Here is a 14456-nt window from a genome sequence, read left to right on the forward strand (position 1 = left end):
ATTCAATCATTCATAAGTTCAAATCACGACCCAAAACTAAACTATCAAAAATAGACAAACCTAAGAAAGACTACGCAACCTTTACATTTAATAATACGCACATATACTTATTAACCAACATTTTCAAAAAATATAATCTTGAAATAGCCTACAGGACTACACATAATAGTAATATCATCATACATAATACAAAAGCTATTAGCAAAAACAACGAATACCTTCATTCTGGAGTTTACCGAATCAGCTGTAATAATTGCCTAACAAGTTACATAGGACGTACTGGTAGAAACTTTACTATCAGATACGATGAACACGTCAATGCTATAAAGCATAATCATTTTTTGGCGATAGGACAACACATGGTCGAGTGAAAACATAATTTTACTAATATAGATAATGATATGAAAATATTAAGTACAACCCCCAAGGGACCCTTACTCAATATTACTGAAGAACTATACATAACAATAGATCAATATGCCAACCCTAATTATAACATTAACGAAATAACTGGAAAAACCAATATTTTATTTAACAAAATTATCCCTTTTGTAAAAAACTATTATCTTAGAACAGTCAATAAACAACGCCACGCGCAACCCACAGCGCAGGTGAAGGCCACGCCTAACTCCACCCCTACGCATGTAACAACTCCCCTCGCCCACCACTCCTTTCCCCTCACGACAACAGACACTAATACCAGAAGTTCACGCTATAGTACACGCCAAGCAGCCAAGCTACACACTTCCCAATCACCCAATGACAGTAAGTAACTTTTATCTATACACACACACACAAGTTCGACACTTCAACATCCCAAGACGCTTCTAATTAATTTATTTACTTTTTACAGATAGTAAGCAAGTGTCATAGACCGGAAAAGAGCCACCTACAACAACAGCTTTCACACTCTAGTGTTCCTGTATTAACAGTTTCAAACTTCAGGAGCACATTCATCTTCAAATCTGTACATTTAACTAGAACAAAATATAAGCTATATAGTGGTTGGACTTTAAGCAAATATCATATAGTGACCAAAAAGTGCCCTATTTGAACTTGGCATGTACGCGTAACAAAAACAGTACTTCATATGAACTCCACAAAAACTTGAATGAATGTCTTATACTCTTTGTTAACATTTGTATATTGAAGTGTACTATTGTCTTATGTTGCATGTAATGTATTTTACGCAGTATACAATTGAAGAGGTCATTCAACGCAGGTTTTAATTACCTGGCTTACTGTTATTATAAACACATACATATCACTTTGTCAACGTAAATTCAAGTTCAGATTCATATTACTCAATTTGACAAGGTATAAGCCTAATATAAAGTATATTATAAGAGTATACGCAGCTACATTTAAGCACATTTTTTAGACCTTACGACTAAAAATAACGCAATAGGACAAAGTCATCCTAGGAACTTGTTTTACTGGTAAAACTTGAACGTTAATGATATATTCAAGGTCAGATGTACATAGCAAATTGTATCATGTGTTGTGACCCTTTTAATGTGTTCAGAAAGAGGTATCTTTTTAATATATTATTGGTTTTCTAAACTTTGACATAAAAAGCAGAATTATTCACTCTGAAACATATTACCTAATGTCAGTCAAATATGAAATGTTTATTGGCAAGGTGCAACTATTAAAACATGTATTCTAATGTGTATGTATATGACAGCTGAGGATGACTTGTGAAGAGTCGAAACCGGTCCTGTTATTAAGAAAATTTTAATAAAATTAGTATTGATCAGGTGGATCTCTTTCCTTCTATGGCATAAAATGATTAGCATGCAGGCCTTTGGTTCAAGGCATCCTAGGTTTGATTCCCAGTTGGGTCAGGGACTTTAACTTTCATTAGTTAATTCCTACTGCATTAGATTTCATCTTAAATAAGGCCCAATCTTCACAGATGCGCAGGTCGCCTGTACAGCATGAAATTGAAAGACTTGCACCAGGCCTCTCTGGAGGCCACACACTATAATAATAATAATAATAAAATGAATCCAAGTTCGAGGATAGTGATAGCAACAGTGAAAGTTACCGAAGTGAGCAGAATATTCAAGAAACTGAGAGTGAAAGTGCCATGCCTGGTTCTTCCAAAAGCACGCGGCCGGTGACACAAAAAAAGTAGTGATTGGAAATTGGAGGAGAAAGATGATAATCCTGATATATATCCATTTCGTGGATAGAGTGGTGTTTCAGAAATACTTACGAAAAATATATAGTCCTCTGAAAAATTGTGATGTTCTTAGAGTACACCGATCTGCTCTTTTTGAAATGATTTCAAATGAAACATTTGTACCACAGCCAGCAGTTGCTCAAGGAATGAAGAATGGGCCAGTCATAACCTTGAATGGCATGAATGCGAAATTTGAGTGAATTATCTGCATTAGTCTGTATTTTATGCATATTTTTGTGCATCGGGTATGCTCAAACTACAGGTGGGAAAATAAAATCTGATTCCACAGTCAATGATGTGGCTGTTTATTGTGACTTGAATGGGTTAATTTAAAACTTTAATATAATGGACAGTGTGGGAGAAAACATTTAATTCCTGGAATATGGAGGTAACAAAGATGCTATAATGGATCCATTTGTGTTGTTGCAGAGTAGGCTTTATGAATGGGTAGCAATCAGGTGTATTTATTGTGTTCCAAGAGTACCTAAGTGTTGCAGCTCATTGCGTGACAACGTACTTGCTCTATTGTAACTTACCTTGTGAAATGTGAAATGACACAGAAATGGAATGATTAACATGAATAAAAGTGCTGAAATCATCATTGTGTACAAAAAGAAGAAATATAATTATATCAAACCAAATGGATCTATCCAAGAATAAATAAGGGAATGTTTTTTAAAATATTAGAGTACGGGTACATTTACAAAGAAGTATAGAAAATAAATTTCAATGATAAAACATTTTTGTATAGTTAGAGAAAATTCTAAACCTTATGTTCTACTTCTCTCAGCTTTCTACATAAGTTACAGGAGATACATAGTATAAATACCTGACTCATAGAGAGACTAAGAAGTTTACGAGCATGCACTTCTTGCCCTTGACCCATAGAGATCGCACGACATTCAAAGCCTAATCTCTTAGCTAGAGTCTCTATTGAGGTTGTTGGATCACTGCCCATGCTGAGGAAACAGATCATCGGCGTGCCAGGACGAGATTCTCCCAGCATCACTTCCAGGTTAGTCACCACAGGTTCAGTATACCTGACACCCAGAGAATCAGCAATATACTTGCGTGACTGATTGATAGTGCGATCAAGACACCATGCACGTACTAAAAGCAATCGTCGGAATACATCTAGGAGAGATTCATAACCGTCGGGGATAACTTCTTCTTCTGGTGCTGCTGCATCAAACCAGTTTTTCCACTGTTTCTCATTGTTCTCAACCTATAGTAAAGAATTAAACAAAAACTGAACGTGACAACTGGAAATGCTACATACATTGTAAAAAAAGCTATAAACTCATGAGCAGTTTCTTTTCTTTTTATACTAGCTTTCCCCCACTGTATTTCTCACATGGAAATTAATTTTGTGAGAATTTATAGAACTTCTGAACAATGGAAACTGTATCAAAATTTGTTCAATATATTTTGCACAATACTGAAAAATGTTAGTCTCTGTTGATTCCTTGATAGAAGTTTAATACTGTATTTTCAGAAAGGAGACGGTAAAGAATTGGTACCCTGAAGTGGTACTCCACTAAAACTGTGGTCGCAAAACAATATGTGTGGTGCAACAATTATGCATAGCAGATGGATCTGGATTCCATGCAGCGAGTTACAGTTGAAAATGAGAATGCTTACATTTTAACATGTAACATACCTACTGAAGACTTAGAGTGGTATGTCACTAAAACTGAAGTCTCCTAACAATACAACTCAGGAATGAGTTTAAAAAAATAAACATATTTTTTTCTTTTTTGCTCAGGAAAGGCGCATTTTCCTGGTGTGAAAATGGGAAACCACGGAAAACCACCTTCACAGTGAGGTTCAAACCCACTATCTCCTGGATGCAAGCTCATAGCTGCGTGACCCTAACCGCATGGTCAACTCGCCCGTTAAAAAAAAAAAAAAACCAATCAATCAGTACACTCGGTGCACAAGTGAAGGATGTTAAAGATCTTCATTTGAATGGCTTTGCATTCTACAGAGCAAGCAGAAAGCAATAAAGTACTTGACACAACCACCACTATTGTTTTCCTTACAAAATTGTACAAAAATTATTTTTATATCCTCCTAGCCAATACTATAATATTTTTCGTCCAAATAAGATGCTTTGACCTGGCAAAGGGTAAGACATATATAATGAATTGAAAACATCAGATACACAAAATGAAATGTTAGTTAAAAATGTTTTTCCTTAAAAAGGGTGATGAAAGTTAAAAACTGTGAGACTGTGATCGTTAAAACAGTTTTGAGCTGGAGGACTTTTTGTTTCAATGTTTTTGTTGTCCTTTGTTGTGGTTCAACTATTATCTGTAAACTGTTGGCTTAGTTGAAATGAAATGGCATATGACTTTTAGTGGCAGGAGTGTCCGAGCCAAGTTCGACTTGCCAAATGCAGGTTTATTGATTTGACTCCCATAGGCGACCTGCACGTTGTGATGAGGATGAAATGATGAACTTTCATATTTATTTGACTTTGTTATACATCCTGCCTATCGTAAGTTACGATCTTCATTTCCGTGTTGACATTTAACCAATAATGTAGAGTTTGAGGGATGTTCCACCATTCAACACATTGCAACAATTTATTAAATTATAAGAAGACTGGTTTTGACTTCCATGGTTCCATGCAACCACCTATAGGTACATGGATTTTTCGTTATGATGATTGTTATCAGATTTCCCTTAATTTAATTTTCACAGAGAACTGATGATGACTCCATGGGAGTTGAAACTGGTCTTCTTATAATTTAATAAATTGTTGCAATGTGTTGAATGGTGGAACATCCCTCAAACTATACATTCTGCCTAGCATTCTGCTATTCATGGACTTTACCACAAGTTCCCTGCAAGTTCTCCAACTTCTGCCTAGCATTCTGCTACCACGAACTTCACTCCAAGTTCCCTTTATAATTCTCCAAACTACAGATAGTCATCAGCTATCACGAACATTCATTCCTTCGAGCATCCTATCTTATCGAGATAGATATCATTGTACATATAAGAATCCAAGTGTATCATTGTATATATTTCTCAGATCATCAGTCAACTAGTTTATGTTGTTATTTAACGTGAACAGCACTTCAAGCAGCAAGTCAAATTTCATTCATTTTTGTATATACTGTGTAAATATTTACAAACTAATAAACTTTTATGTTGTGCCTTGTATACCGTGATTCTTGTATACAACAGTTTGTTCAACCCTTGTCCTGTTTCCCTTCGAGATCAGGCATGAGGTGAGGTGATCTGTCGTGGTGTGTTTTTATGACTGGATGCCCTTCCTGAAATCAACCTCATCAGAGGGGTTAATGAGATGAAATGAATGACGTGTTATATGATAGTAGGAAGGGAGAAGGAGAAACCCAGTGCTGGCATATAGTCTTCTCCTGTCGAATAGCAACAAGGGGTCTGCTCAAGGCTTAACATCTCCATCTGACGGATGAATCACCAACAACAGCGTCATATGCTTTCACTCCATGTGAGCGGTGCAGAGAGGTTTGAAATTTAATTCAGGCTCTTGGCAAAAAATGTATTGATTAGAAATTGTATACCACCACCACCACCACCCTTACCCCGCCAGCCAACATTTTGATGGTGAAAATGTTTTTGAGCAACGGGTCTTGAACAGGCTAACTATGGTGTCAGACTGTTTAGACTTCAATGCCTCAACGATCATGGTCACCAGACGAGGTACTGGAACCATACTCTAATTATGGTATTATCAGTGAATTACACTAATGTTCATAAAAACCAGAACACTTTGAACGACTAGAGGTAGGATGTTCATATTCACAGGACATGTGCACTAGTATGTTCTGAAGAAATGATTAGCATTTGAACTATGTCAGCCCTTAGGTTCAAGGTCCACATCAATATCTCGGCTCACCACCACCGACTGGTAATATGTGCCTGCGGCTCTTGTTGTTGCTATAAACCAAAGGTAATGGACATGGGCGCCCGCAGGGATCTTTTCCAGGGGGGGGGGGGGGCACATTAACAATTTTCTTGAATATAAAAACCAATATAACGTCAGCAACATTAAATTGTTTACAGAAACTTCCAGTTATAACATATGCTAGAAGACTGTCAGTAATTTCAGTTTATGAAATAATCTGGTATGATATTAAACAATTGAACATCAACATCTTTAGAATTGCAGGGGGGGGGGGCAAGTGCCCCCCCTAGCGGGCGCCCATGGTAATGGATCAGTGTGACTTGAGCAGACATGCAAGATGCCTCTCAGATGCATGCGAGAACCGTACCATCAAATGAATTAATTTGAAAGAGGATGCATTATTGGCATGAGAGAATGTGATGCATCCATCTGGAAAATTGCTGCTCATGTGGTACAAAAACATTGACAGTACAATGAAAGTCTACAGAATGGTTCACAGAAGACCGCAGAACATGACGAGATGGGTCTGGTAGCACCACCCAGACTGTTGTAAACAAGGATAAGGTTTACATGAACACAACTTATTTATTTGCTTCACATATAAATTTACAGGAATGAACATAAAATTGTCTTGAAGCAAAGTGGATAATTACGCTTGAGAGAGAGTTTCTGTCACTATACACTATGTACACTTTGAATGTATTTACAATAGCTTCTATCTTGAAAAGATAGTTCGTAAGAATGTTCAGTTCGTGACAGTCGAAAACTATCAGTTTCACTAGCATTGATTAGCTAATAGAGTTCCTTCTGACGTGAAGAGTCTGAGTTTGCACAGAAAGGAAGCTAAGTTCACAATTAGAGAATCTAATTTGTGTGTCGGTGCCTGAGTGAGATAGGGGATGTGTAGAGTACAGCATCGGTGCTCGACTGGAATGAAGGAACGGGAAATTGGAGCAGTGACCTGAGGTGAAACCTCATACTACCAGAATTCAGTCCATCTGGTCGAGACACATTTTTAAGAGGAGTAGCCTCCGTGTTCGACGTACAGTGTATTCTGGAGCAGGACACCGGGGAGAATCCTGGGGAGTGACAGGCAGGGAGCTCCTTTTATAGTGCACTCGACGGTACAGGCACACGCACTGAAGGCTGCGCGTCGAGTCTCGAAATATACACGCTGGCGTGCGTGCGGCGGGCTGGCGCTGAGCGGAGGACATACAACACCCTCCCCTCCTAAATACGCCGATACGGCGTGAAGCGGCGGCGGCGCTGGCAGCGGCTGCGATGCTGGGCAGGAGCTTCTGACGTCACTGTTGTATTGTCTGGAGCTTTGAATGGGCGGAGTGGCGCTGCATCGTCCTGAAAGGAACCCGTGGTTATTAAATGGTCTAAAGCTCGTTCAGCAATAGATTTATCTGGCTTAACAAGAGAATCAATAGCCGGATATGGACGGTAGCGCAGGCGTATCTGGTCCTGGTGGCGGCAAATGTTTTTCTCAGCAGTCTGAATCTCGTAGAGACGATGGCCCAAAGATCTGCAGATGACACCGGGTAACCAGAGCGGGTTAGACTTGAATGTCCTTATGTAGACTCTGTCGTTGACGTTGAACTTCGTTGGCGATGTCTTAGGATGGGCCGGAAGAGGCTGCAACAGAGAAAGTAAAGTTCTGTGAGGTCGTCCATGGAGCTTTTGTGCGGGAGTGACATTATCAGCACCGGGCAGAGTTCTGTAGTTGCTTAAGAGTTGTAGCAATGCTTGGTCTTTAGTTAAGCCTGAAGAGACAGCTTTTTTCATACTTTTCTTAAATGTTTGTACAAAGCGTTCTGCTTCACCATTAGATTGAGGGTGAAAAGGCGGTGCTAGGATATGGCGAATTCCATTATATGTACAGAAGTTCTGAAAAGCAGTAGCTGTGAATTGCGGTCCGTTGTCAGAAATGAGTACTTGAGGTAATCCTTCAGTAGTAAATATTTTCTGAAGAGCACGAATGGTAGCTTCTGTAGTAGTAGTCGAATTCATATCCACTACATAAGGAAAGTTCAATAGAGAATCGATGACGATGAGCCACATGGAATTGAGGAAAGGACCTGCAAAATCGATGTGAACTCGTTCCCATGGAGAAGTAGCAGGAGGCCATGAAGCTAGATCAGAAGACGGGGCGTTCTGATTAATTTGACATTGTTCACAATGGCGGATGAGCTTTTCGATGGCTGCATCAATACCAGGCCAGTAGCAGTGTTGACGTGCTAGTTGCTTAGTGCGGGATATGCCCCAATGACTTTGGTGTAACAAGTCGAGAACTTGTTTCCGTAGACTAAGTGGGGTAACCACTCGGAAGGTGGTTTAGGTTTCCAGGAGTATAACTCCGGCACGAGTCGTAAGACGATGCTGAATACAATGATAAGGCGCAAGGTGGGCAGGAAGTTTGTTCTGAAGAGGCCAACCATTGCGGATGTAAGTACGTACTGTAGCAAGTGTACTGTCCTTATCCGTAGCTTTAGCAATGCAGGTAGCGTCAATAGGAAAGCTGGATACGGTGTCTTCGAGTTCTATGTCTAACTGAAGACATTCGGATTCTTGAGAATCGAAGGCGGTATCAGGACCTACTGGTAAGCGAGAGAGGGCATCAGCATTACAATGCTGGGATGTGGCACAATAGAATATCTGATAGGAATAATCAGAAAGGAACATGGACCATCTTTGAAGCTTTCTGAGGGAATACTCAGGGATCTTATTACCAGGATGGAATAAGTGTACTAGAGGCCTGTGATCAGTAATGATCAGGAAATGGTTGCCATAGAGATATTCATTGAAACGTCGAATACCAAAGATGATGGCTAAAGCTTCTTTTTCTATCTGGGAGTATCGATGTTGATGCTCATTAAGGGTCTTCGAAGCGAAGGCGATGGGGTGTTCTTGTCCATGACGATCCTTCTGGGACAGAACGGCACCGACGCCGTAATCTGATGCGTCCATAGCTAGCATGATGAGCTTGCCAGGCTGAAAATGAGTAAGCTTAACAGCTTGAACAAGGGCTTTGTTGATCGTTTGCCAGGCCTGTTGGCATTGCGGAGACCACTGAAATTTAACACCTTTTTTGCGTAGGGCGTTTAATGGAGCTGCAACTGAAGTGAAGCGGGGAATGAACTTGTTACAGTAGTTCGCTTTGCCTAGGAAGGATTGGAGCTGCTTGATGTTCTGTGGTACAGGCATGTTTACAATCGCCGAGACATTCCGTTCACTAGGTTGAATGTCGTTTTTATCGAGGATGTGTCCCAGGTAGTGAACGTGCGGCTGAAAGAAAGTGCATTTAGCGAGATTCGCTCGTAGGCCATTGTCTTTCAACTTCGTGAGAAGGAGGTGCAGATTATGGAGATGTTCTTGGTGATCTTTGCCGGTCACAATAATATCATCTAGGTAGTTAGCACAACCGGGAATGGAGGCGGTGAGTTGAGCTAAATAGCGTTGAAAAATAGCAGCTGAGGAAGAGATGCCGAACGGGAGACACTGGAGCTGGAGCAGTCCGATAGGAGTGTTGAGTGTGAGAAATTGCTTGGATTCTTCGTCTAAAAGTAGCTGTAGATAGGCTTCTTTAAGATCCACTCTAGAGAAGAATTGTCCACCAGCGAGACGACGGAATAAGTCCTCTGGAAGGGGAATGTGAAATATATCTGTGTCGATTTGTGAGTTGATCGTAGATTGGAAATCACCACAAAGTCGTACGTTGCCATCAGGTTTCTTGATAACAACTAGTGGAGTGGCCCATTGACTGGAATTGACTGGTACCACTATTCCATCTTCTACCCATCTTTCTAACTCCTTAGTGACCTGGTCTTGAAGTGCTAGGGGTACTGGACGTGCTTTGAAAAAGTGTGGCTTAGCTCCTGATTTCAGCTGTATGTGAGCTGTATAGTTTCTGGCGGTTCCGAGCGTAGAGTCGAAGACTTCAGGAAACTGCTTGAGGAGAGCCGTAATATCAGAAGTAGGTTGCAAAGTAGAGACTACGTTGATATTGTCATGAATCTGGAAGCCGAATAAATTAAAGAGATCCATGCCCATAATGTTCGATGCGGTGTAGTTGTTGACTACGAGTAGTGGAATGACCTTCTGAATTCCTTTATAACTGGCTGGAAGCATGATTTGGCCTTTAATGTCAATCTTCCGTTTGTTAAATGTAACAAGCTGGATGTCAGCTGGAGAGCAGGAAGGTGAACCTAAGTCGTGATATGTAGCCAGGTTAATGATAGAAACAGGTGATCCAGTGTCTAACTGAAAATCGATAGAGCGATCAGAGAATGATAGAGGAACGATGATCTTGTGAGAATTCTTGGTAGGAAGATTAAGATTTATCTGATCAACTTCCATGTCCTGTCGGGGCTGTATACGTTTTGGGCGCACTGCAGGAGTCTTAGCAGGGTGGAGCGAACTCTGACATACAGTCTTGATGTGTCCTACTTTATTACATCTTTCACAAGTGGCTTTGAAAAAACGACATGCACGACGTTCATGATGTTTGAAACATCCTCTGCAGGAAGGCAGGAGTCGCGACTTGCTCTTAGAAGTGGGCTTCCTTGTAGAAGAACGAGAGGGAACCGGGTGAGCATGCTTGGCAGAGAGCGACTTGGCTGCGCGGTTCAAGGTAGCAGATGACTGGCGGGCTGGAGGAGAGACTTGAGCGACCTCGTGTTTAGAAGCTATTTCTGCGGCAGTCTTGGTAGTAAGTTCGTATAACGTAGCAAGACGCTGGACGTCTTCTAAAGAAGGGTTACTCTTCTTGACAGCGTCAAAACGAACTTTGTCCTCAGGAGTATGCAGAATGACCATATCTCGAATGAGGGAATCGGTATAGGATGTACCACAACTGTCCTTGGCACATAGAAACTGGCAGGGTTTAGCTAGACCTCTTAATTCTGCTATCCATTCAGCATGAGTCTGATGTGGTTGCTTTCTGCTCTGAAAAAATTTGTAGCGAGCAGCCACTATGTGTGGGGCTTTAGCATAGTGTGCAGTAATACGGGCCAAGAGCTGTGCGAATGGCACTTCAGAGAGTTGCTCCTCTGGACTTAATTTTTGTAGTAATTCGCACGTAGCATTGCCAACCGAACTGAGAAATAGAGCACGTTGGCGCTTGTCATCCGTGACGGAATGGCATATAAAATGCTGCTGTAGGCGGGCTAAATAGATGGACCATTCTTCTTTAGCCAGATCAAAAGCAGAGAACGGAGGAATTGCAGAGGGGTGCGTAGAAACAGAAAGAGCTTGAATAGCTGTGAGCAATGCCGCTTGTTGTTGCTGCATGAATTGGTGGTGTTGCTGTTGGAGAGCTTGCAATAGGGCAGTGAGTTGTTCAGCTGTAGCCATGTTGAGATGCCGGAGAGAAAAGAACTTGTGGAGCAGCGTGTACTGAGCTGGCTGGAGGCGAGACCTTCACAGGAACAGCTGGGAGTGTGTGAGAGAGCAACAAGCGAAGCGTGCCTGACAGGTGCTGCGAGCGAGAGAGAGAGCCTTGGAATGTCGGCTGACTGTCCGTAGTTCAAAGGAGGCTAATAGGCGCACTGTAGAAAAGTCTAACTGCTGGTAGAGTCCATGCAGGTTCCAATGTGGAGTGGTGATAGTTACGGAGTATATTGTCACTTTGCCAATGAGTTGACGATATACAGTAAGAGTTCGTTTCTTTGTCGCGAATGAGTGGACGAAAGAATGTAAGCAGTTTTGCACCTCGTTGCAAATGAGTGGGCGACACACTGACCACTGTTGTATTTCGTCGCCAATGAGTTGGTGGCAGATAGCGCACAGTTTTGTACCTCTTCGTGAATGAGTTGGTGGCAGATAGCATGTAGTGTTTTTTTACCTCATCGCCAATGAGTTGTGTTGTAAACAAGGATAAGGTTTACATGAACACAACTTATTTATTTGCTTCACATATAAATTTACAGGAATGAACATAAAATTGTCTTGAAGCAAAGTGGATAATTACACTTGAGAGAGAGTTTCTGTCACTATACACTATGTACACTTTGAATGTATTTACAATAGCTTCTATCTTGAAAAGATAGTTCGTAAGAATGTTCAGTTCGTGATAGTCGAAAACTATCAGTTTCACTAGCATTGATTAGCTAATAGAGTTCCTTCTGACGTGAAGAGTCTGAGTTTGCACAGAAAGGAAGCTAAGTTCACAATTAGAGAATCTAATTTGTGTGTCGGAGCCTGAGTGAGATAGGGGATGTGTAGAATACAGCATCGGGGCTCGACTGGAATGAAGGAATGGGAAATTGGAGCAGTGACCTGAGGTGAAACCTCATACTACCAGAATTCAGTCCACCTGGTCGAGACACATTTTTAAGAGGAGTAGCCTCCGTGTTCGACGTACAGTGTATTCTGGAGCAGGACACCGGGGAGAATCCTGGGGAGTGACAGGCAGGGAGCTCCTTTTATAGTGCACTCGACGGTACAGGCACGTGCACTGAAGGCTGCGCGTCGAGTCTCAAAATATACACGCTGGCGTGCGTGCGGCGGGCTGGCACTGAGCGGAGAGAGCGGAGGACATACAACACAGACCACCACCCGAGAAGATTGACACCTCATCCGAATGGCATTGCAGGACAGATCTGCATCCTCCTTGGCTCTGGCACAACAGTGGAACAGTGTAAGACATCGTACACTGTCAGGAGTGACTGACCGACGCTGTTTATTATGGTCTGGGTTACCGGCGCGTCATCCACTTCTCTGCCTACTTTAGACTAATTGCATAAACATCCTAGAGTGCAATGGTGTATGGAACGACATCACTGGGGACAGGAATGGCAGCAGATAGTATTTTCAGATGATTCCAGGTTCTGTTTGTTTGGAGATGATGGCCGCATTTTGGTTTGCCGCAGAGGGGGAGAGGCATCACATTAACTGCATTCGCACAAAACATACAGCACCAATTAAAGGCCTAATGGTGTGGGGTGTCATTGGGTACAACCACAAATCATAGTTGGTGCGTGCCCAGTTTGATCAAATCAAATCAAAATCTCTTTATTTGCAAATGAGGTGTCTACCTCGGTGGCAAATGGTACACTAAAATACATTATTGTCAAGCACTAAATATTAAATTAACAAGAGATCTACATGAATGACATCCTGCGACCTGTAGCCAAACCCTTTCTGCATGACACCCTAGATGTCATATTTCAGCAGGACAATGCATGACAACATGTTGCTGCATGAACACGTGCCTTCTTGTTGTCTCAGGATGTCAGAATTGCCCTTGCCTGCTCAATCACTGGACTTGTCACCAGTTGAAAATGTGTGGGATATAGTGAAACAATGGGTGTGGCACTGTGACCCAATGCCAAACAAAGATGAAATGTGGAACCAGTTGAATGCAGCATGGATGGCTATACCCCAGGATGCCACTTGTGCCTTATACGTGTCGATATCATCATGCATGGAACAAGTTAACAGTGCCCTTGGAGGACCCAGTACCTACTAGGCAAAAGAACACATGATGAAACCTGTCAAGGCACGTTTGCAGTTGGTCGCAACCCTGAAACTTATTTACTACTCTATACAGCTGTGACATGTAAGTAGTGATAAGACAGAGCTGACCCAGGGTCTAATGGGCAAGATGGCTGTTATACATGGACTCTTATAGAACTAAGCCCCGAGAGTTAAGGCAGGACCTAATGGGCGTGGGGTAGGGTGGTCCATTGGTTTAACATGACCTCTCATGATTTTTAACTCTCAAGAGCTGGTCCAGGTACTCAATTCCTATAGACCTAACTAGAGGGCTGCCTCAGGGTCTCAAAACTTGTAACTTATGACCTATTAGTGTTATCAGCCTAATATTCGAGAACTGAAGCAAGAGCAGGTACGCAAGATGGCTGCTATACTCTATTCGTATAGACCTTATCTATGAGGACTACCTCAGTGGCTTACAACTTGTAACTTATGACCTATTAGATTTATCAGTCTAACATTTGAGAAATGAGGTAAGGGATGCTATGCAAGATGGCTGCTGTACTCTATTCGTATAGACCTAACAGAAGTGTAGCTAGTACTCTACTCCCCTGCGAGGGCGAGACTTCATAAAGGACAAACGGGCTAAATGACGAAAGGGTAAAAGGGCGATAGATCTAAATGGCTAAAAGGAAAAAAGAGCAAAAGGGCTAAATGGTGAAAGGGCAAAATGGGAAAAGGGCTAAATGTCAAAAAGTCTAAATGACTAAATGGCAAAAGGGCTTTCATAGTTTTCAGTATTTAGGTTGTCTCCTCTCCTCCTTTATTTGGGTTTGAGACCAGCTCTACAGCTAGAAGTAGTGTTAACACCCTAAGGAAGGGGGAATGTTGGAAAAGAATATGTACCAATGATTAGGGCAAGAGAAGAGG

At 41.6% G+C, this 14456-nt stretch overlaps 1 protein-coding gene across 1 annotated transcript in view; it reads right to left on the bottom strand.

Annotated features, from left to right (window-relative positions):
• kl-3 (dynein heavy chain 8, axonemal kl-3) overlaps nt 1-14456 on the bottom strand; it is a 232356-nt gene that overhangs the window by 116410 nt on the left and 101490 nt on the right. The window contains exon 5 of the mRNA XM_067151919.2: nt 3018-3413. Coding sequence (XP_067008020.2) covers nt 3018-3413 — 396 coding nt within the window. The remainder of the gene's footprint in view (nt 1-3017; nt 3414-14456) is intronic.

Source organism: Anabrus simplex, chromosome 7, assembly GCF_040414725.1.
Source record: "Anabrus simplex isolate iqAnaSimp1 chromosome 7, ASM4041472v1, whole genome shotgun sequence".
NCBI lineage: Eukaryota > Metazoa > Arthropoda > Insecta > Orthoptera > Tettigoniidae > Anabrus > Anabrus simplex.